Consider the following 25,879-nt stretch of genomic DNA (forward strand, 5'->3'; position numbering starts at 1 on the left):
AGGGAGATGCTTATGGGGTTTATGTTTGCATTTTATACTTATTTTAATCATGCTTTGCTTTGTTTTGTTCTCTTTTTTTCTTTGTTTTGTTTTGGTTTTTTTTTAATTGCAGCAGCTGTTGCCGGGTAAAAAGTTTTGGGAATCTGATGATTCCAGCAAAGATGGACCAAAAGGGATATTTCTGGGAGATCAGTGGAGAGACAGTGCTTGGGGAACATCAGGTAGCTCAATTGTTTCCTAATTTAGTTGGGGTTGAATACAGAAATGTGTAATTTATTTACTCAAAGTCCAGACTGGATGACACAGCTTTGAAAAGATTTAAAAACCCATCTGGTTTATATAATAAAAAACAAATAGAAAACCTGACTTTGCTTTGTGATAAAATTAAGATATCCAGGGATGTCAGAACATTGTGTAATGTGAATATGTGTAAATCTGTGTTTATCTGCTTAAAAATCTTAAATTATGCTTAAAATTTCAATTTCTGGCGTGTTTTCTACCTTGGGATGGATCAGTTGAAAGTTTAAACAAAGGTCTTAGAGAACAAGATGAATTAAAAAAAAAACCCTTCATTTTTTAAATACTAAACCAACCATTCAGTTAAAAAAAAAAAAAGATGTTTTGAATTAGTGTTGAGTTAAATCTGCCAAAGATTTTGTTCTTGCATCAGGATTGTTTTTGTTTTTGGACTTGATGGGAGAGCAACATTCAATTTAAAAAAAAAAAGAGGTTTTGAATTAGTATTGAATTTTATCTGCCAAAGATTTTGTTCTTGTCTCCCTGATTTTAAACTTAGGGGGAGGATATTCAGGTTGGTTTTAGGAAAAAAAAAAAAAAAAAAACAAACCTGCAAGTGCTGGGTTTGAAATGCTGACCTTTGATTTGTTCTGTCCATGGTTTCTGTGTCATGAATCTGCTGCTGAAACACAGCTGGGTGTCTGCTGCAGCTCCCAAAAGCTCCAGCTCCCAGGAAATGGCATTTCAGCTCCCAGGAAATGGCATTTCAGCTCCCAGGAAATGGCATTTCAGCTCCCAGGAAATGGCATTTCAGCTCCCAGGAAATGGCATTTCAGCTCCCAGGAAATGCCATTTACCTCACTGTAGTGTGGGCTTTTCCCTGATGAAAATACCCGGTTTTAAATTAGTGCTGAAGCCTTCTTTTATTAATTACATTAAACAAATGGCCATGAAAAGGGGACAGAGCTTCTCCAAGTGTGCCTGGCTGGATCAGTCTGGGCACTGGGGGGATTTTGGGCACCCTCAGGAGCACCTTGTACCTGCCTTAGTCCAGCCTGGAGCTGAGGGGGCTTGGGGCTGAGCCAGGCTTTGGGACCAGCTGAGGTTTGGGATTTTCTCCCCCCAGGCAGACTCATCCCACACCTGCAGGAGTCCAGGCCCCTCTCATCCCTCCCTGTGCTGATTCCCATTCACCCCCCAGCTCACAGAGCCCTGAGGGTCTGGAAGTTTCCCTTTGGCTCCCCTAAAAGTCTCCCTTTGGCTCTGCTCCCCAAACCCCCCCAGTCCCTGCAGCCCCCCTGGGATGGTGGAGCCCGGATCCTCCCTGGCTCCACCCGTGCCCAGGCTGCCCTGCTGCATTTGGGCTTTCACTCCTCTGCCTCAGACTTGTGCATTTGGAACCTTTAAAGGCTTTTCAGAACTTTTAAAAGCTACAAGCTCCAGTCCTGCCCTCCCTTCCACTCCTGGGACACGGAGTTGGGCAGCAGTGCTGGGTTAAAACCAGCTTTTCCCTTTCTTTTTGGGAAGCTTTTTCCCCCCACAACCCCCCCCAGTCCATCCAGGTGAGGCCTGGATCTTCCTTGGCTCCATCCCGTCTCCATCCGTGCCCACAGGATGCACTGCAGGCCTCCCACGTGGATTTGGGGTGTTACTCTACCCCAAAGTTGTGGATTTAGACCCTTCAAAGCCAGCCCAGCTCAAAGCTGCAGTCCTGCCCTTCCTTCCCCTCCTGGGGACACAGAGTTGGGCAGCAGTGCCTGGTTAAAACTGGCTTTTCCCCTTTTTTGGAAGTTTTATCCCAAAAAGTCTTTGTGGCCACGTTGATGGGAAAAGGAAGGAAGTTCAGCCAGGAGCAGTGAGAGGATGGAATTCCTTTCACCTGCTTCACGAGGAAGCTCCAGTGTCAATATCCTTGGGGATTGATATCCCTTCCATGTCCCACCAGCCCCTGGCAACTCCTACACCTGCTGCCTGCTATTTTTGACTCCCTGCCTGTTGCCAGGAGCAGAGAATCCCCTTCCCCTTCCCCTTTTGGGGTCACTCTCCCCTCTCCAGGCAGGGATTTGGGCAGAGCCCAAAGGATTTGGAGCCCCCGAGTCTGTCCTGGTTGGGCCTCAAAGCCTCAGCGATGGCAAAGGGCTGGGGCAGGAGGACAGGGGGATGAAGAAGGAGAAATGAACTCCTCAGAAACCTTTTCTTGGGGAAAGAGCAGCCAAAAAAATCTCTGATCTTGACACGAACACAACAGTTGGTGGAACAAAGGACACAGGGCTGGTGGAGCAGCAGGATCATGTTTTAAATGACAAACCAAAACTTGTTTTCACTGTGCTAACGCAAGAATTTTACTAAAACTAAAAACTGAAACTTTGGTTTTTTTAATTGCAACCTTTAGTCCTAAATTTCTGACATTTTATAAGTTTACATTTTAAACCTAGCTCTCACTTGCAGGTTTACATGTTGTAGTATTTAAAAAATGAGAAAGCCATCCTGGCTTAACTAATGGACATCAGCAGAATCACAAAGTTGGCACTTGTGAGTGCAAATAAGCCCCTGGGGAGTACATATTGAATGATTTAAATTGCCTCCTTTGAGTAGTTGGATCTGCTTGTGAGAGTTTCCCATGTTTCTGTTCCAGATCACTCTGTTTCCCAGCCAATTATGGTTCAGAGAAGACCTGGGCAGGGCTTCCATGTGAACAGTGAAGTGAACTCGGTGCTGTCACCACGGTCAGAGAGTGGAGGGCTGGGAGTGAGCATGGTGGAGTATGTGCTGAGCTCATCTCCTGGAGACTCCTGCCTAAGGAAAGGAGCATTTGTAAGTGCCTGATTGCCACCTTTCTCTTCTTTTCTCTTGGTTTGCTTGGTTGTGAATCATTCCTAGGGCAGAGGTTTCTTTCTTCTCTCAGTTTAGCTCTTCCCTCAAACAGGGCAGGTTTAGTCCTTGGCTTGGGGATGTGGGGTGGGAGATGGGAAGGTGCTGGCATTCCCTGGATCCTTGGAAAAGCCCCCCAGCAGAAACACCCCATCCAAGCTAATCCTTGGGGAAGGTGCCACAAACCTGCACTGAGCCTGTGGCTGCCTTGGTGCTGATCCCACAAATGGGATTCCAGCTCCAGGCTCTTTACCTGATGATAACTGTCATGGCATCATGTTCATCCTTGTCCTGGAGGTTTTCCTTACGCAGTTTTTTGGAATAAACCCCCCCCACCAAACAGATTGGTGTCAGGCACCCTTCCCTGGAGCTCCTGTTAGTGGCTGGGTGTGTGTCACAGCTGGCATTGCTGGGGCAGCTCGTTTCCCCTGGGGAGTGGCAGCACCCCTTTTGTGGGCTGGGGAAGGGGCCCAGCCTCCAGCTCATGGATGTGGGGAGAGCTGGCATCGAGCCCAGCCCTGGAGTGGGGAAAAGGGCTCCAGAAATGGTGGAGAGGCCTCCTTTGGCTGCTGTCCTCTGCAGCTCCCCGCAGCCCTGCTGGGGTTGCTGGCCCTCATCAGAGGGTGCCCAAGGACCTGGGAGAGCCCTGGGAGAGCCCTGGGAGAGCAGGGAGGATTTCTGGGATGTGAGCACTCAGGGCAAGGAGGCAGTTCATCCCAGCTGGGGGTCAGGAGGGGTTTGCTGCTCAGCACAATCAGAGTGACAGGGCTGACACAGCTGTCACTGCTGAACCCCCTTCTTTGGGGCAATATTGCTCCACAGCTGGACTGACAGGTGGCATTTCCAGGGAATATTAAGGAAACACAATTTTATTTTCTTTCAGAAGCAACACCAAAAGATTTTTGCTTTCAGAGCAAGTTTTTTTTTCTCTAAATATGAGGGGAAAATCCCTCCCTGCAATCAGAGAGAGTGGGGAAAGGGTTCAGTGGGTAGAGGCAGAAATGTTGTGTGCAGAGCACTTCTCCCTCCAGTCAGGCAGAAGGCAGGCTTTGGATGTCTGTCCCTGTGACAGCACCAAAGCTGCCTCTGATAAATATGTTTATATGCCCCTTGCTGGTTTTTATCATAAATTATGTTGTTTTTCCTCTCCCTTTTGTTGTTCAAAACACTGCCCCAGGCATCATCACCCTTTATTCTCCTCCCAAGTGCAATAAAATGCAGACACGCTGCAGATGTAATGCCACTCATGGAATGCTCAACAGAACAGAAATCCTTTTTTTTTCCCTCTTTTTTTCCCTCTTTTCTCCCAAAGAAATGTGCTTCAGGATTACAGGGGCCAGTGACTGAGGCAGTGATTTATTTGAGTGTTTTAAAATGAGCTGTGCCTTGGAATTCACTGGTGATGCCTCCAAAACTGAGGTGATTTTCAAACACTTGTCCAGTCAAGAGCTGTCTCTGACACTGAGCCAGGCACTTCAGAGAGGCACTAATTCACTTTATGCCCCTGCAGCATTTGCTGGTGTTGATTTTGAAGTTCTTAAGTCCCATCTAGAAAGAGAATTCCTTAAAATTATTTTGGCATGGGATTTTTAGAGTCTATAAAAGCAAACCTTGAGTTACTAAATGAAGAAACCTGAAGAGATGAAACACCTCTTGGAAGAATGAGAGCTAATTCCCTGATTTCTTTGATTATTATTGAATATTTTGCATTTTTAGCTATTTTTTTGGGGTAGGAATTAATGTTTGCAAGTGACTTCTTTTATGGTGACATGTGTCTTTGATTTGTTACCATCTCGGGGTAACGGGAAAATTGATCTGAAAACTCAGCTTATTAAAACAATGTCTCTTTTGCCCAGGGGCCAAGGGATGCAGAGAGTGATGAGAATGACAAAGGGGATAAGAAAAGCAAGGGCACGTTTGATGGAGATAAATTGGGAGATCTGAAGGAGGAGGGGGATGTGATGGATAAATCCAATGGTTTGCCTGTTCAGAACGGGATCGACGCCGATGTCAAAGACTTCAGGTATGTGCATTGGTGCTTAGTGATTAATCAGTTAATAATAATCAGTTAATAATAATCAGTTAATAATAATCAGTGATGGGGTCTAAGCTCAGCCTCTCCAGGCTCTCATTCCATCCCCTGCAGGGCCATGGGGGGGAGAATTGGAAAGGGAAAAGTGAAAATTCGTGGGCTGAGGTGGGAACATTTGAATGGGGAAAGGAAAAACTGGGCATGGAAGCGAAGCTAAGCAGGAATTCATGCAGCACATCCCAGGGAAGGTGTCGGCCACCCCATTCCCAGGAAAGCTGGGCTCCACTGGGGGTCACTGGAGCATCTCCCTGCCCAGGAAAGGCTGAGGGAGCTGGGGCTGCTCAGCCTCGACAGGGCCCTCAGCCCTGGGTGGCCCTGGCCGTCCCTGTCCATCCCTGAGGGTGTCCCTGTCCATCCCTGAAGTTTTCTCTGGTATCCCTGGCTGTCCCTGTCCATCCCTGGCTGTCCCTGTCCATCCCTGAGGGTGTCCCTGGGTATCCCTGTCCATCCCTGAGGGTGTCCCTGTCCATCCCTGAGGGTGTCCCTGTCCATCCCTGAGGGTGTCCCTGTCCATCCCTGAGGGTGTCCCTGTCCATCCCTGAGGGTGTCCCTGTCCATCCCTGAGGGTGTCCCTGTCCATCCCTGAGGCTGTCCCTGTCCATCCCTGAGGGTGTCCCTGTCCATCCCTGGCTGTCCCTGTCCATCCCTGGCTGTCCCTGTCCATCCCTGAGGGTGTCCCTGGCTGTCCCTGTCCATCCCTGAGGGTGTCCCTGTCCATCCCTGGCTGTCCCTGTCCGTCCCTGGCTGTCCCTGAGGGTGTCCCTGTCCATCCCTGGCTGTCCCTGTCCATCCCTGGCTGTCCCTGTCCATCCCTGAGGGTGTCCCTGTCCATCCCTGAGGGTGTCCCTGTCCATCCCTGAGGGTGTCCCTGTCCATCCCTGGCTGTCCCTGTCCATCCCTGGCTGTCCCTGTCCATCCCTGGCTGTCCCTGTCCATCCCTGGCTGTCCCTGTCCATCCCTGGCTGTCCCTGTCCATCCCTGGCTGTCCCTGTCCATCCCTGAAGGTTTCTCTGGCTATCCCTGGCTGTCCCTGTCCATCCCTGAGGGTGTCCCTGTCCATCCCTGAGGGTGTCCCTGTCCATCCCTGGCTGTCCCTGTCCATCCCTGGTTGTCCCTGTCCATCCCTGGTTGTCCCTGTCCATCCCTGGTTGTCCCTGTCCATCCCTGGTTGTCCCTGTCCATCCCTGGCTGTCCCTGTCCATCCCTGGCTGTCCCTGTCCATCCCTGAAGGTTTCTCTGGCCATCCCTGTCCGTCCCTGTGTGCAGGAGGGCAGGGCAGCCCCAGGCTCTGCTCCAGGCCCAGCAATGGCCCCAGAGCCCCGGGCAGGGCCTGAGCCCAGGAGCTGCCCCTGCCCGGGAGGCAGAACTGCCCTGGGCAGTGCCAGCCCCGGGCAGAGCCCAGAGAGGGGCTGGAGTCTCCTCCCTGGCACATTCCAGAGCCACATGGACACCCTGCTGTGCCCTGGGCTCTGGGATGGCACCAGTGACCCCATGGGGTCCCTCCAGCCTGACCCAGTCTGGGATTCTGTGGCAGGGACTGGTGAAGACCAAACACCAGCACTCCAAACACCCTCCCCTTCCCTCTTCCCTCAGCTCTGGGTGCTGTGTGGGCTGGGATATCACAGAATCCCAGAGTGGCTTGGGATGGAAGGGATCTTAAATCCCATCCAGGGACACCTCCCACTGTCCCAGGCTGCTCCAAGCCCTGTCCAGCCTGGCCTTGGGCACTGCCAGGGATCCAGGGGCAGCCCCAGCTGCTCTGGGAATGTGTGCCAGGGCCTGCCCACCCTCAGTGTGCCAAACCCCTTCCTCTGTCTGATCCCGACGATTCGATAAATAAATGATAAAATCTCTTTTATAAAAGCCCTTGGATCAGTTGGGATCAGCTGTCCCAGCTGTGTCACCCTCCCAGTGTCCCCCCAGTCCCTCACTGGTGGGGTGAGGAGCAGAGCAGCCCCTGGCAGTCAGCCCAGTCCCAAACCTGGGCACGCACTTGATGTTTTTGGGAAGGGTTTTCCATGCTGTAGTGTCCCCAGGATGTTCTAAATGTCCTCAGGGAACCCCTGAGAGCTCAGGGCTGGGTGTGATCCCCGTGATTTTCACTCCTGTTTTTAATCCCTCTGTGTGGGATTCCCATGGAAACCCCCTTGGGAAGGGTTGGCTCTGCTCCTGTCCTGTCCACATCACAGCTGGGGCTTTGGATTTGTTCCTGGCAGCTCTGCAGGGGTGAAAACCTCCTGAAATGGTGGCCCTTGATGTCATTGATACATTTGTGTCCCTTGCTCATTTCTGGATCTCTTGTGGTTACTGGAGAAGCCAAACAAATGGTAAAATAGAATGTAAAAGGCAATCAAAGTGCTGGGAAATGCACATTCCTGGCTCCTCCATGGATATGAAGCATTCCCATGAAGTCCAGTCCTTGTTCTGGGTGATCAGGAGCCCGTGGCAGCTACCTTAGAGTGGTGTTAAGTGAGATTTGGTGCCAGAGCTCCACACAATTAAAAATCACCAAATACTCCAGTAAATATAAGTGTTTTGGGAGATTGGAGCTTGTTCTGTCTGACTCTCAGGTGAGGAGAAAACAGAACCTGAATTTTTTTACATTTTTTCTGTAACAGGCGTTTGAGGCTGGGGACTGGGACTTGTGGGTTATTTTTTGTTAGTTTTTAAAATCCATCAATTTCTATGTAGAATTAACTCAGGGGACAATTTCAGACCATGATTTTTTACTTATTACACCACCTGCAGGCAGGCCTGGTGGGTCTGATGCTGGGCTGGAGCATTCCTGCTTCTGTTTTCTTAAATACATCAACTTCTGTGTAGAATTAACTTAGGGAACTATTTCAGACCATCTCTTTATTTTTTTCTTGTCTTCCACAATACTCCTACAGCACTTCTGCAACTTACAGGGAGTTCTGGTGGGTCTGGGGGTGTATTGCTGCTGTGGTGCTGGGCTGGAGCATGCCTGCTTTTATTTTTTGTTTATTTTTAAAAACATATTTCTCAGTAGAATTCATTCGGTGAACTATTTCAGACCATCTTTTTTATTTTTCCCCCCTTTACTGCAACACCTCCAAGCAGTTCTGGTGGGTTTAGGGGTGTGATGTTGGGATGGAGTATTCCTGTTTTGTTGGTTTTTTTTTTTAATATATTTCTCAGTAGAATTAACTATTTCAGACCATCCCTGTTTTTTGCCCCCTCTTCTACAACACCTCCAAAGAGTTCTGCTGGGTCTGGGGGTGTGATGGAGCATTCCTGCTTTTAGTTTTTATTTTTTTTTAATAACACCAATTTCTCCATAGAATTAATATGGAGAACTGTTTGAGACCATGCCTTTATTTTTCCCTCCTGTACTCCACCACCTCTGGGCAGTTCTGCTGGGTCTGGGGGTGTGATGGAGCATTCCTGCTTTTAGTTTTAATTTTTTAAAAATACATCAATTCTGCATAGAATTAATTTGGTGAACGACTTCAGACCCTGCTTTTATTTTTCCCTCCTGTACTCCACCTCCTCCTGGAGGGTGGCATGCTGGGCTGGAGCATTTTCCTGACCCCTTTCCCCCCTCCCCACGCAGCCGCACGCCCGGGAACTGCCAGAACTCGGCGAGCGAGGTGGATCTGCTGGGCCCCAACCAGAACGGCTCCGAGGGCCTGGCCCAGCTGGCCAGCACCAACGGGGCCAAGCCCGTGGAGGACTTCTCCAACATGGAATCCCAGAGCGTGCCCCTGGACCCCATGGAGCACGTGGGCATGGAGCCGCTGCAGTTCGATTATTCCGGCACTCAGGTCCCCGTGGACTCGGCTGCGGCCACCGTGGGGCTCTTTGACTACAATTCCCAGCAGCAGGTACAGAGTGATCCCAGATCCCTGGTCCCAGATCCCTGATCCCTGGTCCCTGATCCCTGATGCCTGGCCCTGGTCCCAGATCCCTGATCCCAGATCCCTGATCCCTGGTCCCTGATCCCTGGTCCCAGATCCCTGATGCCTGGTCCCTGATCCCTGGTCCCAGATCCCTGATGCCTGGTCCCAGATCCCTGATCCCTGATCCCTGGTCCCAGATCCCTGGTCCCAGATCCCTGATCCCTGGTCCCTGATCCCTGATGCCTGGCCCTGGTCCCAGATCCCTGATGCCTGGTCCCAGATCCCTGATGCCTGGTCCCTGATCCCTGATGCCTGGTCCCTGATCCCTGGTCCCTGATCCCTGATGCCTGGTCCCAGATCCCTGATCCCTGATGCCTGGTCCCAGATCCCTGATCCCTGGTCCCTGATCCCTGATGCCTGGCCCTGGTCCCAGATCCCTGATGCCTGATCCCTGATCCCTGATGCCTGGTCCCTGATCCCTGATCCCTGATGCCTGGTCCCTGGTCCCTGATGCCTGGTCCCTGATGCCTGGTCCCTGATCCCTGGTCCCTGATCCCTGGTCCCTGGTCCCTGATCCAGCCCCATGGCTCCAGTGGGGTCAGTGTGGGGTGGGATGAGCTCGGGATCCTGTCCTTGGAAGAGGGATGGAGGAAGATTGGAGGTGTTGTCATTGTCTTCGTGCTGTGTGTGTCCTCCCAGGGAACTAGAGCAGATCTGAGTCCCATGGCAGCTGGAATAATCAGAATTCCCACAGCAGTTCCCACAGCACTGCCCTCTCTGGTGATCCTGGCTGTCTCGAAGAGCTGGCATTGAAAAAGAGCTTTAAAATAGTAAAAAGTGCTAAAAAAAAACCCCAAACACTCACCCTGGAGCCCAGGAAGTGACTGAGAGCCAACACCTGCTCAGCAAAGGTGTGAGCCCTGCCCTGGGCTTTGCTGAGCCCCACGCTGGGTTTGGTTAAGCCCCAAATTGGACCCTCCTGGTCCCCACATTGGGCCCTGCTGAGCCCCATGGTGGGCTGGGCTGAGCCCAGGTGTGAGCCCTGCTTGGGCCCAGGTGTGAGCCCAGGTGTGAGCCCAGGTGTGAGCCCTGCTTGGGCCCAGGTGTGAGCCCAGGTGTGAGCCCAGGTGTGAGCCCTGCTTGGGCCCAGGTGTGAGCCCTGCTGAGCCCAGGTGTGAGCCCAGGTGTGAGCCCAGGTGTGAGCCCTGCTTGGGCCCAGGTGTGAGCCCTGCTGAGCCCAGGTGTGAGCCCAGGTGTGAGCCCAGGTGTGAGCCCAGGTGTGAGCCCAGGTGTGAGCCCAGGTGTGAGCCCAGGTGTGAGCCCTGCTGAGCCCAGGTGTGAGCCCAGGTGTGAGCCCAGGTGTGAGCCCTGCTGAGCCCCACACTGGGCCCTGCTGAGCCCCACACTGGGCCCTGCTGAGCCCCACTTTGTGCTTTGCTGAGCCCCACGCTGGGCCCTGCTGAGCCCCACTTTGTGCTTTGCTGAGCCCCACACTGGGCCCTGCTGAGCCCCACACTGGGCCCTGCTGAGCCCCACTTTGTGCTTTGCTGAGCCCCACACTGGGCCCTGCTGAGCCCCACTTTGTGCTTTGCTGAGCCCCACACTGGGCCCTGCTGAGCCCCACTTTGTGCTTTGCTGAGCCCCACTTTGTGCTTTGCTGAGCCCCACACTCAGCTTTGCTCAGCCAGAGCAGCCTGAGGCAATTACAAGTTCAAACTTTCTTCTACCTGAGTTTAAACCCTAAGGGCAGAGTCCACTACTCCAAACCTTTATCTGAGCCTGGCTTAGGTTTGTTTGACCTTTCTCCCACACAAGCCCAGACTCCCTTGGCTCCTGCTGAATGCTGGGCCTGGCTCCAGCAATCGACTCCTGCTCTGCTCCTGTTCCTGCTCGTTTGGGTAATGATTCTAAACTTTATTGCTCTCCCTTTGCAAGTCTGATATCCCTCAAAGTAGAAGGGAATCCTTTGTTGTAGCTGATTGCAGGGATATAGAACTCTCCCTGGCTTCCCTAAAATATCTGATTTTTTTAGCAGAAGAGCCTCTGGCACTCTGAGCGAGGGAAAGCATTGCCAAGTTTGTGCTGAGTTATCTCACAGCCTTAAAAGCAATGTAAATATCTGTGTTGGAGCTCCGTTGGCTGCTCTGTTCTACAGCATCTTTGGGAGGTTAATGATGGAAAATTTAATGATTAAACTAAATAGCTGCTGTAGAGTTCAAAAAGGAGAAAAAACAGATAGTTCCAAGTCTTTGTCTTGCTCTGGGATGCCATAATTCCTTCTAAACCAGGAAAGTTGTGTGTTTTTTAAAACATCAGGGCTCCACAAGTGAGCTGCTTCTGGAGAAGCATTAGAGATGGAGCTGGAACGGCAGCAGTGGGAAGCCTGGAATTTGCATTTTGTCAGGGTTTTCTGTTTAAGTGAAGGCTCATTTACAACTTTGAGGAGTTTTTATTTGTTTCTTTCAGCCTTTAAAAATTAATATTTCAAATTTGGCACATCTGGCACCTCACTAGTGGAAATAAACCCTGCCAAAGGAAGGCAGAGCAGGGAAGGGTCCCTCTTTTGGGGGCTGTGGATTTCTGCCTGGGTTTGCATTTTTTATTTCATACCAAGTGGATGGGCACTGTCTGTGTGGAGCTGATGTCACCTCTGTGTCACCAACTGTCTGGGAATCATGGAATCACTGAGGCTGGAAAAGCACTCTCAGAGCATCAAATCCCAGCTGTGCCCAATCCCCACCTTGTCCCCAGCCCAGAGCTCTCAGTGCCACCTCCAGGAATTCCTTGGGCACCTCCAGGGATGGGCACTCCAAACCTCCCTGGGCAGTTCCAAGGCCTGAGCCCCCTTTCCATGGGGAAATTCCTGCTGATTGCACCCTGAGCCTGCCCTGGCCCAGCCTGAGGCCGTTCCCTCTCCTCCTGTCCCTGTTCCCTGGAGCAGAGCCCGACCCCCCCGGCTGTCCCCTCCTGGCAGGAGCTGTGCAGAGCCACAAGGTCCCCCCTGAGCCTCCTTTTCTCCAGGCTGAGCCCCTTCCCAGCTCCCTCAGCCTCTCCCGGGGCTCCAGCCCCTTCCCAGCTCCCTCAGCCTCTCCTGGAGCTCCAGCCCCTTCCCAGCTCCCTTTCTGTGTTGTGAAGCCCAAATGCCCTCTCACCCCTCCCTGATTTTGGGGGAGCAGTGGGGACACAGCTGCTGTCCCTTGGTCCCAGCCAGGCCCTGCAGGGCTGTCAGACAAGATCTGTTTTTTTCAGTTTTCACCCTTGTGGCAGCTTCCCCCTGCAGTGAAAGCAAACAGGAGCCTTCAGTCAGCCTGAGGTGCTGTAGTAAAGATCAGGAGTCGTTCCCCAGCCAGGTGTGCCCTCTCAGGGCAGGTTTGTGTAAATCCAGGGGTCTTGTGCCCATTCCCTTAATTCCTGATCCCCAGAGCCAGGGGTCCTTGCTGCCCACTGCCACTCTCAGCCTGGATGAAAGGAATCTGACTTTGGCCATTCTGTTGGCAGCAGGAAATCTGTCCTGAACAAGGGATCTCATCCCCAAAAGTGCCTTTTGGGGTTGTGGGGAAGCATCCCATCCTTGGAAGGGATTACAGGGAGCACAGCTGAAGGCAAGGTGAGGAAGGGGAAGGTTTTACCCCCATCTGATCTGACTGGGGATGTCAGATGTTGATATTGCAGAAGAAATTGGCTGAGGAAAATCTGTCTTCCAGAATTCCCATAACTCTGGGGTTCTGCTTCCTTGCAGTTCCCTCAGTGAGCTCCTCCACGTGGTGGAAATCATCCTTCATTTGTCTGCACATGGAACAGCCTCACTGAAATGTTGGCTGATCTCCCTGAACTCCTCCAGAACCGTCTCAGGGCTTTGTAGCTTTTCACTCCAAATGCATTTCCCAGCAGCCTGAAATGCCCTTTTCTGGTACCTTTGTAAATTCAGGTTAATATTCCTGTTGCAGAGGTTCCTGGGCCTTTTCCTACTCCTCAGTCCCACCTTTAGCACTGATCTCTGGGTTTGGAACGTGGGGCTGTGCTGTCAGCAGATGGAGATGGCACAGCTCTCCCTAAATACGTGGAGTTGATGATTCCCAGAGCTCCCCTGGCTTCTCTGCCTGAGGAAAGGCTGCATTGGGATGGTTTTGCTTGGCTCTGCTTCCTTGGACAGGCACAGGATGAAATCTGCAGCTGGGCTGAGTTTCTTCTGAGGGAGCTGAGCAAGGTTGTGAATTAAAGTTGGGGAGAGGGAGAGGTCACAGAATCCTGGAATGCTTTGGGTGGGAAAAGGCTTTAAAACTGATCCAATTCCAACCCCTGCCATGGCAGGGACACCTCCCACTGTGCCAGGCTGCTCCAGCCTGGCCTTGGGCACTGCCAGGGATCCAGGGGCAGCCACAGCTGCTCTGGGAATTCATTCCAGCCCCTCCCCACCCTGCCAGGGAACAATTCCTTCCCAAGATCCCATCTGAATCCCTCCTCTCTTAGTTTAAGGCTATTCACCCTTGTCCTGTGCTGTAAAAAAATCCTTCTCCAGCTTTCTTGCAGACCTTTTATGTCTGGAAGTCAAATTTTGCAGGGACTAGATGAGCCCCCAGAGCAGGCAGACAACAAAAAGAGCCAAGAGCAGCAGGTGAAATATTGATGGTGAAGTATTGAGGCTCTGAGTGGGTGTGGATTCCTTTCTCCCAGTTTTTCTGATTCCCAGGTGGTTCGTTGAGTTGCATTTGGGAGGTGTGGAAGTCCTCACATGTGTGAAGTGAGCACAAGTGTTTTTAGGGAGATAAATGCTTTTTGTGCCCTCAGGAGAAGGAAATAACTACCCAGCATTTCCTCTCTGCTTTGCTGGGATGGAATCCACATCAACAGGCTGGAAAAGCCTGTGAGAACTCCAGGGTTTGGTGAAATTTTGCAGCTGAAGAAAGCTGAAAAGCTCAAATTGCTGAACTAATCCGAAAGCAGACCCCAATCCCGAGGATGTTGTAGAGGAATCCACACTTCAGGAGGAAGCAGTTTAGGGGACTTACAGTTTTTGGGGTTTTTTTACCATATTTGCTGATCAGTGAGATGTTTCTGGTCACTCCCACAGAGCCACTGTCCCTCATTCCATGTTCTGCTGCTCCTGTTGTCCATGATCTCTCTGGTGTTTTGCACTCAGGGGTGCTCACAGAATCACAGAATCCCTGGGTTGGAAGAGACCTTCCAGATTGAGTCCAGCCCTGCCCCAACCCCTCAGCTAAACCCTGGCCCCCAGTGCCACATCCAGGCTTGTTTTAAACACACCCAGGGATGGGGACTCCACCACCTCCCGGGCAGCCATTCCAGAACTTTATCACTCTTGCCATGAAAAGCTTTTTCCTGCTACCCAACCTGTATTTCCCTTGATGCAGCTGAGGCTGTGTGCTCTGGTTCTGTCAGCTCCTGGAGAAAGAGCCCAAGCCCAGCTGGCCACAGGCACCTTTCAGGAGCTGCAGAGAGTGCTGAGGTCAGCCCTGAGTCTCCTTTTCTCCAGGCTGAGCACCCCCAGCTCCCTCAGATAAAATCAGATATTTTAGGGAAGCCAGGGAGAGTTCTCTATCCCTGCAATCAGTTCCTCACAGGGTTTTGTTCCAGGATGTCAGTGCAGCTTTGCCCAAGCTCCTGGTGATGGGTAGCACCAGGACAGAGGTGACACCTGAGCAGAGCTGCCACCTGGCTTTGTGTGACCAGGAATGGCACCTTAAAACAACACAAGGGGCCAGGAGAGCAGGTGTGTTGTGTGCCCACACTGCTCAGGGCGTTCTATGGCCCAGGAGGCAATAAAGGAGCTGGAGATCAGCTATTTTCCTCCACAAGGAACATTCTGATAGCCCCTGTGTGTTGTAGGAGCGCCACGTCCTGAGGGATGAGCAAACAAAGCTGTTGTGAGGGTGAGTTTGGCACACAATAGGTTAATTCTGGCTGCCCTGAATGCTGCATTTCCACCTCATAAACCCGATGCTGATCCCTCAGATGTGTTTTCTCCACCTGAACTTGTAAGAAGACAGAAATAAAGGTGGATTTTCTCACACAGCTTTGCTCACCCTGCTCTCAGGAGAACCAATGCCAATTTTTGCCTCTAAATAAAAGAAATAATAGAGGTTTTTTTTTTTATGGTTCTGGGCTACTTCATGATGCTTGTGGGTTTCTGCCAAAAATTTGGGCAGAATTATTGCTCTGTCTGCCAGCAGTTGCCTTGTCTGAAAGGAGGGCAGGATAATAGGTGTGAAAATCATAGGCATTTGGGCATCCAAGTCTGTTCTGAGGGAGTGGAGGGAGAAAACATTTCTCACAGTGCTTTGTCAAGTCATTCCCACCTCGGAAGTGAGGGGGGATGGACATGCTGGATAATTTCAGAGGAGATATTCAGCTGGTGTGTCCTTAAATGTTTTAATTGCAGCTGAAGATGGGTGAATTCAGGGATTTCCTTTAGGAAGATGCAAAAGAAGCTGGGAAATAAACTTCTAGTAAGACCCTGAAGAAAGGAAAAAAAAACCCACCCCAACACTCAGCAAAAATACTTCAGGGGAATCCTATTCTTTTTCCTTAGCGAGGAACAAATTCTCAATAACCTTGAGAAGTGGGCAGGGGGCTGCAGGTAAAGGAAGTGTTTGGTCTGGGGTTTGTGGTCCTGGGGCTGTGTCCCCTCTGCTGGCTCTGAAGGCACCTTGGGTGTCCCAGACTTGGCTCTGCACCCCATTGCCACCCCCTTTCCATCCCATTTCCCATTTCAGCCAAACTGGGAGGGCACACCGGTGCCACTCCCAACACCTGGGAGTGCTCCTGGGCACTGTTTGTGCCCCAGTTCAGCAGTGTTGGTGTGTTTGTGCCAGATTTGTGGATGCTGTTTGTGTTTTGTGTCTGATTTCAGGTCAGTGTTTGTGTTTCTGTGACTGAGTTACGGAGTGTTGGTGTGTTTGTGCCTGACTTGAGGTGTGTTTGTGCCTGATTTGAGGGGTGTTTGTGCCTGACTTGAGGTTGTTTGTGCCTGATTTGAGGTTGTTTAGGTGTTTGTGCCCAGTTTAAGAACATGGTTTGTATTTTGTGCCTGATCTAAGGCCGCTGTTTTGCTGCCTGTCTGATTTAAGTGCCCAGTTTCACGTCTGTCTGTGCCCAGTTTCAGGGCTGTCTGTGCCCAGTTTCAGGGCTGTCTGTGCCCAGTTTCAGGTCTGTCTGTGCCCGGTTTCAGGTCTGTCTGTGCCCAGTTTCAGGTCTGTCTGTGCCCAGTTTCAGCTCTGTCTGTGCCCAGTTTCAGGTCTGTCTGTGCCCAGTTTCCAGGTTATTTGTGCCCAGTTTCAGGGCTGTCTGTGCCCAGTTTCAGGGCTGTCTGTGTCCAGTTTCACATCTGTCTGTGCCCAGTTTCAGGTCTGTCTGTGCCCAGTTTCAGGTCTGTCTGTGCCCAGTTTCACATCTGTCTGTGCCCAGTGTCAGGTCTGTCTGTGCCCAGTTTCAGGTCTGTCTGTGCCCAGTTTCAGGTCTGTCTGTGCCCAGTGTCAGGTCTGTCTGTGCCCAGTTTCAGGTCTGTCTGTGCCCAGTTTCAGGGCTGTCTGTGCCCAGTTTCAGGTCTGTCTGTGCCCAGTTTCACATCTGTCTGTGCCCAGTTTCAGTGCTGTTTGTGCCCAGTTTCAGTGCTGTTTGTGCCCAGTTTCAGGGCTGTCTGTGCCCAGTTTCAGGGCTGTTTGTGCCCATTTTCCAGGTTATTTGTGCCCAGTTTCAGGGCTGTTTGTGCTCTCCCCACAGCTCTTCCAGAGGCCCAACGCCCTGGCAGTGCAGCAGCTGACAGCAGCCCAGCAGCAGCAGTACGCCCTGGCTGCTGCCCACCAGCCACACATAGGTGAGTCTGCCTCTCCTCCTGCCTGTCCCACTGCCCTCCTCCTGCTCCCTGGGGAAAACACCAGGGGAAAAGGGACTGGGAGGGTGTAAAGTGTGTTTTACAGCTGAGAATCAGTGCATGGGCACAAGTGCAGTGTTACAGATTTGCTTGTGGGTGTTTCTTGCACACTTGAGAAGCCTTTTAAAGGAGTTCTCTGTGTGGCAGGACTGACACTCTCACTCCCCTGAGGGTGCTGGTCAGGCAGGAGAGGCTTTGGAAGTCTCTGAGTGAAGCATAAGTCAGGCTGACAGCAGAGTGAAGTGAGGGGAAATGCACAATTTAACATCACAATTTAATGCACAAATTAATTATCACATTAATATGAATGTGCTGCCAGGGATCTTAATGAGTTAAAAATGTAATTTATGTAAACACATGATTGATATCAATAAAAAGTATTCATCAAATATATTTATTTACTGGGAATAAAGCACTTAATCATGTGTAGAAAACCAGGAAAACAATGCATTAATGTTTTTAGCACAATAAGCAATTTGTGGTAGTTCTTCCTGCCCAAAACACCAATATAAATGTGTTGGGGCTCTCCCGGCTCTGTGCTGTGCCCTTGTGTGCTCAGTGCAGTTCAGGGATTGAAATTATTCAGCTTTTTGACTTCCTCCCCTTCACCTTCACCTCCCCTGCACACCCCTCTCCCGCCCACCTGGGCTTTCTCTAATGATTAAACTGTCCCCTTGCAGAGGGACAGAATGTTTTCCCACTCCTGAGCCCTTTCCAGACTGAGCAGTTGGAATGCTGGGATCTGTGGGGGGTACGGAGCTCAGCTCGGGGTGCTTTGGGTCCTGATGTACTCACTGTAGGAAATACAGAGTAGTGACAAGCTCCAGTCTCCTGGACAGGTCTGTCTGCCCTGAGGTGTTGGATAGAAAGGATTTTACCTCTTAAGGAACATTGAATCCTTGGAATTGGGTTTTTTAGTGCCAGATCTCTCCTCTGCCCATCCACACTCACATCTTGTCACTCCCTATAGAAAACCACCCGTAAAAAGCTTAAAACCACAGAACCAGCTGGAGTGTGGTGCTGCCCAGGCAGCAGCAGGGGGGTTGTGGTGGGGCTGCAGTCCTGTTGAGTTTGTTTTCACTGACAGGAATGTTTTCAGCAGGTTTAGCTCCTGCTGCCTTCGTTCCCAACCCCTACATCATCAGCGCGGCGCCTCCGGGGACGGATCCCTACGCGGCCGGGCTGGCGGCAGCTGCCACGTTAGGTGAGAAAAGCCAGCTCCTCTGCACTCCAGCCCTGCCCTGAGCCATTCCCTGAGCCATTCCCTGAGCCATTCCAGCTCCTCTGCACTCCAGCCCTGCCCTGAGCCATTCCCTGAGCCATTCCCTGAGCCATTCCAGCTCCTCTGCACTCCAGCCCTGCCCTGAGCCATTCCCTGAGCCATTCCCTGAGCCATTCCAGCTCCTCTGCACTCCAGCCCTGCCCTGAGCCATTCCCTGAGCCATTCCCTGAGCCATTCCAGCTCCCTCTGCACTCCCAGCCATTCCCTGAGCCATTCCCTGAGCCATTCCAGCTCCCTCTGCACTCCCAGCCATTCCCTGAGCCATTCCCTGAGCCATTCCAGCTCCCTCTGCACTCCCAGCCATTCCCTGAGCCATTCCCTGAGCCATTCCAGCTCCCTCTGCACTCCCAGCCATGCCCTGAGCCATTCCCTGAGCCATTCCCTGAGCCATTCCCTGAGCCATTCCAGCTCCTCTGCGCTCCAGCCCTGCCCTGAGCCATTCCCTGAGCCATTCCCTGAGCCATTCCAGCTCCTCTGCACTCCCAGCCATTCCCTGAGCCATTCCCTGAGCCATTCCCTGAGCCATTCCAGCTCCTCTGCACTCCAGCCCTGCCCTGAGCCATTCCCTGAGCCATTCCCTGAGCCATTCCCTGAGCCATTCCAGCTCCTCTGCACTCCAGCCATTCCCTGAGCCATTCCAGCTCCTCTGCACTCCAGCCATTCCCTGAGCCATTCCAGCTCCCTCTGCACTCCCAGCCATTCCCTGAGCCATTCCCTGAGCCATTCCAGCTCCCTCTGCACTCCCAGCCATTCCCTGAGCCATTCCCTGAGCCATTCCAGCTCCCTCTGCACTCCCAGCCATGCCCTGAGCCATTCCCTGAGCCCTGCCCTGAGCCATTCCAGCTCCTCTGCACTCCAGCCCTGCCCTGAGCCATTCCCTGAGCCATTCCCTGAGCCATTCCAGCTCCTCTGCACTCCAGCCATTCCCTGAGCCATTCCCTGAGCCATTCCAGCTCCTCTGCACTCCCAGCCATTCCCTGAGCCATTCCCTGAGCCATTCCAGCTCCCTCTGCACTCCAGCCCTGCCCTGAGCCATTCCCTGAGCCATTCCCTGAGCCATTCCCTGAGCCATTCCAGCTCCTCTGCACTCCAGCCATTCCCTGAGCCATTCCAGCTCCTCTGCACTCCAGCCATTCCCTGAGCCATTCCCTGAGCCATTCCAGCTCCCTCTGCACTCCCAGCCATTCCCTGCTCCAGAGCTGCTCTGGATCTGGGACTCTGCAAGGGAAACATCAGCATTCTGTGGGGGGAGAATTGGTATGTTGGTCTGGCTCTGAGTAAAACCAGAATTTGTCATTAAAACTGGAGATGAAATGGGATAATTTTTGTTAAAGGCTCCCAGAGCAAATGGGAACTGCTCACAGAACAAATATTGCTCCGTTTTTGATGTGCTTTGGTGACTGACAGTAGCAAGGAAAACCTCTGAAAACAAACTTTTGAAAGGCTGGAAAGATGCAGGATGTGTTTCCTGCCAGGAAAGTTGTGTCTCCTTTCTGTTCAGCTTGTGGTGCATCCTGCAAATGATCTCTTCCCTGAAATTCAGTTGGGAATTTCCACTTCCAGGAGGTGAACACATCCATAGCTGCTGGGGCTCCTGCTGGGAACATGCCCTTTTCCAGATGGTAGCAAAGGTGGAGCCTCTGCTCTTTCTGCAGGATCTTCCTCCAGCCATTCATGTATCAGTTCCCAAATTCCTCCCAGCTGTCACAGCCAGAACTGGTGATTCTGGAGGTGCCAGCTCTGTGCCACAGCTTATCAGGCACTCTGAGGGACACGGTGAACCTTGGACTTCTGCTGGGGTGCCATGACGTTCTTGCCCAAGTGCTGGGGACAAAGCAGCAATGTGCTTTAGGAGAGGATTTTTAAAGGGGCAACATGGTTTTAGGAGAGGATTTTTAAAGGGGCAACATGGTTTTAGGAGAGGATTTTAAAAGGAAGAACATGGTTTTAGGAGAGGATTTTTAAAGGAAGAACATGGTTTTAGGAGAGGATTTTTAAAGGAAGAACATGGTTTTAGGAGAGGATTTTTAAAGGAAGAACATGGTTTTAGGAGAGGATTTTTAAAGGGGCAACATGGTTTTAGGAGAGGATTTTAAAAGGAAGAACATGGTTTTAGGAGAGGATTTTTAAAGGAAGAACATGGTTTTAGGAGAGGATTTTTAAAGGAAGAACATGGTTTTAGGAGAGGAGTTTTAAAGGAAGAACATGGTTTTAAGAGAGGATTTTTATGGAAGAATGTGCTTTTAGAGGAGGATTTTTCTAACCATGCCTGGCTTTCCTTGAGCAAGGAGGGAATGTTCTGTGCTGCAAGTGAACACTGCTGTGTTTGGAGTGGGGATATTTGTGAGGCCACGCTCCACTTACAGCTTGTAAACCCATTTCAGTCCTCTCTTTTTGGGTGGCTTGTCCCAGATCAAACCCACAGAGCTGGGCTGTGTGTGGCTGTCACACTCTGTGGTTTGGGACACAGCTTTGGTCCAGCTCTTACAAAACCCCTGCTGAGCTTTTAAGCTTTGAGGCCATCGTGGGGTCAGCTCTGAAATGGGAATTCAGCCAGTGCTGCCCACTTGGGTGGAGTTTTTAGTGGCTCATGCAGATGTGTGTGAAGAACTTGGGTTAGAATTTGGGCTTTGGCCTGGGCTGCTGGGAATTTCGTGCTGGGATTATGCAATGCCATGGGGAGATTGGGTGGAGGCAGCAGCACGGCGCTGGCAAACGAGCGACGCCGTGACTGCATGGGACAGAGCCAAGGGCAGGGGCACAAGGACATTCCTGCTGCTCCAGGCCTCGATAAACCCTCCTGGGATGCTGAATGGAGCAGGGAATGAATGAGCTGAGCTGCTGCTGGCCAGTGCCAGAGGGAAGTTCAGTCAGGGCTGGGCAGGGAGGAGCTCCAGAGCATTGGCAGCCCCGGTTCCAGGCGGAGGAGGAGGAGGGTTGTGAATGATTCCTGTCCAAAGAGGCTCCTGCTTGGCCTTCCTGCATCACCTCAGGGCCTCCAGAGCTCCTTTCTGGGTAACAGCAGAGTGCAGAGGAGCAGCAGCTTGATTTCATAGAAAGACCACATGGAACTGGGCCACGTTTCCAGGAAATACCAAGTGTTGGCCACAATTTTTTTTTTCTCTTTTTCTCAGCTCTACTGAAGCTGAGCTGCCTGAGCTTTTTTAGCCTCTGACCAGGAGAAATCCCCATCTAGGCTGTGCTTAACTCGGGTTTTAGACATTTGAACTGGCAGTAACACCCCAAGGATACCTAAAGCATCCCAAAACTTGGCATCAGGGCCTCTACTTGAGTAATTCTAAATTTATAACTCTTAAAAGAAACAAAACAATGTGTCATGTGCTGGGTGTATTTATAGTGTTACACCACTGAAAAATAGGAGTTATTTTAACCCTCTCATCAGGCTGTGGACCCTAGAAATGACAAGATAAACTCCATGTTGATGTTTATTTCAGAAAAGCATCTTTCCTGTCTAGGCCTGAGCAGGTTTGAGAGCCCTTTTATTCTGTCATGACTGAGAGCAGCACTGGGGGGACGTGAGACAATTTAAATGTTTATACAAAGCCAAAAAGCCTCCTTGATGTGCCTGGGAGTGTTAAATTGGGAGGACTCGGAGGAGCTTCTGAGATGGAAGAAATGAGTTTGGAGTTGTTGAGAGTTTATTGCTCACAGTTGCTCTCAGAGCAGAGAGGAAACTTTGAAGTGTGTTTTATGGCAGAGATAATCTGTCATTTAAAGTTCTGCCATTATGGCAGGTTTGTCATGATTGTGAGACTGGCAGCTCTAGGATAATGCTCTTCTCTTCCCAACAATAGCAGCATTTTAAAGAACAAATTTGAATGCAGAGGGAAGAACTTCCTAAAAAAAAAAAAAACCCTCTCATTTAGATTTTAAACTGTGGGGAAGATACTGCTGCCTTTGAATTGCCTTCCATCATTTGAGAAAGATGTCACTCAAGAAACTGAAAACTTGCCTTTTTTCAGGCCAGCTGGGAAATGCTTCCCTCTGGGGTGGAGTGTTCCAGGCAGCAAAGTGTTCCTGTTCTTTGTGGATAACCTGGCCACAGGAAAAGCAGAGGCTCCCACAGCAGGTGCTGGGATTTTTCCAGCCTGGCTGGAAGGATCAGGCCCGTGGTGCTGAGCTGGAGCAGGTGTGGGGGTGTGCACACACCTGCCAGGGCTGGGGCCTGGCAGCACCTGCAGCTGCAGCTACCCCACGGACCTGAGCAGGGCCAGCCTGGGCAGGGAATTGCACAGGGACCACCCCAGGGATCAGTGGGAATTGCACGGGATCACCCCAGAGATCACTGGGAATTCAGAGGGATCACCCCCAGGTCAGTGGGAATTCCCCAGGATCACCCCCAGGTCAGTGGGAATTCAGAGGGATCCCCCCCAGGTCAGTGGGAATTCCCCAGGATCCCCCCCAGGTCAGTGGGAATTCCCCAGGATCACCCCCCAGGTCAGTGGGAATTCCCCAGGATCACCCCCAGGTCCCTGGGAATTCAGAGGGATCCCCCCCAGGTCCCTGGGAATTCCCCAGGATCCCCCCCAGGTCCCTGGGAATTCCGCTGCTCCTGGGCCCTGCCTGTCCTGCAGGGGAGGTTGGCCCGGGCAGGCTGAGGTGGAACTCCAGCCCCTCTGTGATCCCAGACACGGCAGAGACGCTCCGGGCACGCTCCCAGCTGGATTTGCTGATGTTCCCTGCAAGGAGCAGCTCTGGCTCTCCTTGCTGAGAGTGAGACACAGCACGGGCAATCTCCGCTTCCAGAGGAGCTGGAGTTTTTGTTTTCCCAGGAATGCCCAGCTCTGCTGAGTGCAGGAGCAGGTGCAGCACGTCCTGCAGCAGGAGCAGCTCTGGGTGCCGCGGGGTCTGGCAGTGATGCCACACTTGCCCTCACTGAGAACTCTGTTCCATAATGAGCCTCTCTCCTGTGCCTGGAGCAGCTGAGCCAGACTCGCAGCCCTTTCAAACCCAGCTGCTGCAAACCTCAAAGTCTCCTCTGCCTTTATACACCCGAGGCTGTGGCAGCAGCCTCTGCCTAGGAGAAAAGCCCATCTAGGCTGTGCTTGCTTGATAATTAGAGCTGAGACTAAAATCTCCCAGAGAGGTTTTGCCCAGATGAAGGGATTGCAGCACCTTCCAGCAGCCTGAGGGCAAATGCAGGTTAATGACTTGCATTAAAAGGGAGCAGTTGCAGCTCTTGCCCTGTTGGGTGCAGGAGAACCCCGGGAGTTGAGGTCTGATGTGCATTCAGTGATGATAAACAGGTTAAAATCACTCCCTGCTTACCTGTCTGTGCCTGCTGAGGTACTGCAGGCACCACCTTTGTGGCACTGATTCATTTGCTGTGGGTTTTTTTTTTTTTTTTCAATTTTAGCTGGCACTGCTCATGAATTTCCAGGTTGGAAGGTAAGAAATGAGTGGTTGCTGCTCCAGATCCGAGTAGGAGAAGCAGATCAGCCTCTCTGATTCTGTAAATCCAGCAAGGATGGGCTTTGGGGTGAGATACAAATGCAGGTGTTCAGCATCTGCCTGGAATTAGCCAGCACCTCCCTGCTCTGCACAGAGCTGGGCACCTCAGTCCTAAATTTGGGGAAAGCACAGTAGTTAAAACCAGAGTAATGTAATGAGAGTAACTCTTACATGTTTGAATTAAGAATTTAATGTTTGGCACAAAACATGGAATGAATGTTCTGAAGTGTGGATGTGGGAGCAGGAGCTCATCCAGCTCCTTGATATTCTGCAGGAGTTCAGCTGAGCCTGTTACTGTGTTAAAAAATCAAGAAGAAAGGAACAAAACCCAAAAGGAAAAGGGACTTCCAGGATTTCCCCCCGTTGTCACAGCCAGGCTAACACTGAACACTGTTTGCACCTCCCTTTTTGTGTCATCCCTCATTTTGCATGGAATCACAGACTTGGGCAGAACCCAAGTGCTGATTGTCTCTCCTTAAAAAGAAAAAATCCTGGTTTTACTCCAGACATGACCAAGGTTCTCTAAAGATTTGTTTATTCCAGTGTCACACCTGACTCTGGCTCTGCCCGAGCTATTCCTGCTGTGGGGAGGGAGCCTTGGAATGGGGGATGGATTTGGGAATCAAAGGGAAGGAACACTTCTGCTTTTCTGTTCACCTTTCCTACAGATACCAAACAGTTGAATTAAAAAATATTATTGGATTCCCATCTGTGTTACTGGGTGGGGAGGGCTCCTCCCTCCAGCACTGAGAGCCTCCTCAGCCTTATTCTAACTGGGATTATTTAAGGAGAGAGGCTGCCATTCTGCTATCTCCAAATTTCTGTGGTGTCCTGAGACCTGATAAACACAAGGAACCTTCAAAAGTGAGGCCTTTGCTGCTGCTCTCCAAGATTATTATTATTATTATTGAGCCTCTTAAGTTTGAGGAGGGAATGTGGGAAGGGACAGGATCGTGCAGCCTCTTTTAGGGAAGATTTGCAGATGCAAAGCAGGGCTGGAAAAAGCATTTTAATACTTGAGGGTTGATGCACTCCAGCTGTGAAGAGCGTTTGGTGATTTGTTGAGGAGCTGAAGGTAGATGGCAGTGAGCTGTGAATGTCAGCTGGGATGAGCAGTCGAAACAAGGTTCTTCTGTTGGGCTTGGAGATTTTTGTTCCTTCTCTGTAAAACCAGGGCACACCAGTAAAAACATGGAATCACTGCTGGCAGAGTTGACCTCGTGCAGTGATGAAATTCCAGGTCTGACTTGAAACTTTATAAATGCGTGACCCAAATGCCAGATCCCTCTGTGTTTGCAGAGAGTTTCACACAGATCCCATTAAACCAGCCACGATGAGCAGGCATTTTCGGGGTGCTGTGTGCCCCTTGTCCCCCCCAGGAGCTCACCCTGCCCGTGCTGTGTTCCAGGTCCAGCTGTGGTCCCTCACCAGTACTATGGAGTCACTCCCTGGGGAGTTTATCCTGCCAGCCTCTTCCAGCAGCAGGCGGCCGCCGCCGCCGCCGCCACCAACTCGGCCAGCCAGCAAAGCACGCAGCAGACACAGCAGGGCCAGCAGCAGGTAAGGCCTGGGGGGGGAATGTCCTCAGCTGGGAATGACCCCCAGGGATCGTGGATTGCAGCCTCTGGCCCTGCACAGACCCCCAGCAATCCCAGCCTGGGCATCCCTGGCAGCGCTGTCCAAACTCTGCAGCCTCGGGGCCATTCATGCCCATTCCCGTGCCCCTTCCCATTCCCGTGTCCCCATTCCCGTACTCATTCTCATGCTGATTCCCATTCCAATGCCCATTCCCATTCCTGTGCCCATTCCTGTGCCCATTCCCATGCCCCTTCCCATTCCCATTCCCATTCCCATGCCCCCATTCCTGTGCCCCCATTCCCGTGCCCATTCCCATTCCTGTGCCCATTCCCGTGCCCATTCCCATTCCTGTGCCCATTCCTGTGCCCATTCCCGTGTCCCTTCCCATTCCTATGCCCATTCCCATTCCCATGCCCCCATTCCTGTGCCCCCATTCCCGTGCCCATTCCCATGTCCCCATTCCCATTCCCATGTCCCCATTCTCATACTCATTCTCATGCTGATTCCCATTCCAATGCCCATTCCCATTCCTGTGCCCATTCCTGTGCCCATTCCCGTGCCCCTTCCCATTCCCATTCCTGTGCCCATTCCCGTGC

General features: G+C 51.6%; 1 protein-coding gene and 1 non-coding gene across 9 annotated transcripts in view; both read left to right on the plus strand.

Annotated features, from left to right (window-relative positions):
- PUM1 (pumilio RNA binding family member 1) overlaps positions 1-25,879 on the plus strand; it is an 89,175-nt gene that overhangs the window by 29,875 nt on the left and 33,421 nt on the right. For 4 of the 8 annotated variants that reach the window (XM_053964464.1, XM_053964470.1, XM_053964472.1 and 1 more), the window contains 7 exons: positions 113-221; positions 2,873-3,051; positions 4,965-5,131; positions 8,775-9,045; positions 16,801-16,894; positions 18,051-18,155; positions 25,114-25,265. In XM_053964464.1, the coding sequence (XP_053820439.1) occupies positions 113-221; positions 2,873-3,051; positions 4,965-5,131; positions 8,775-9,045; positions 16,801-16,894; positions 18,051-18,155; positions 25,114-25,265 (1,077 nt within the window). The remainder of the gene's footprint in view (positions 1-112; positions 222-2,872; positions 3,052-4,964; positions 5,132-8,774; positions 9,046-16,800; positions 16,895-18,050; positions 18,156-25,113; positions 25,266-25,879) is intronic. The other 4 variants (XM_053964473.1, XM_053964467.1, XM_053964466.1 and 1 more) reach the window with 2 other exon arrangements.
- On the plus strand, positions 23,102-23,186 carry LOC128799999 (small nucleolar RNA SNORD103/SNORD85). The gene has a single exon (XR_008434899.1). It is a non-coding gene; the product is annotated as a small nucleolar RNA SNORD103/SNORD85 (small nucleolar RNA).

Source organism: Vidua chalybeata, chromosome 25 (genome assembly GCF_026979565.1).
Source record: "Vidua chalybeata isolate OUT-0048 chromosome 25, bVidCha1 merged haplotype, whole genome shotgun sequence".
Classification (NCBI taxonomy): domain Eukaryota; kingdom Metazoa; phylum Chordata; class Aves; order Passeriformes; family Viduidae; genus Vidua; species Vidua chalybeata.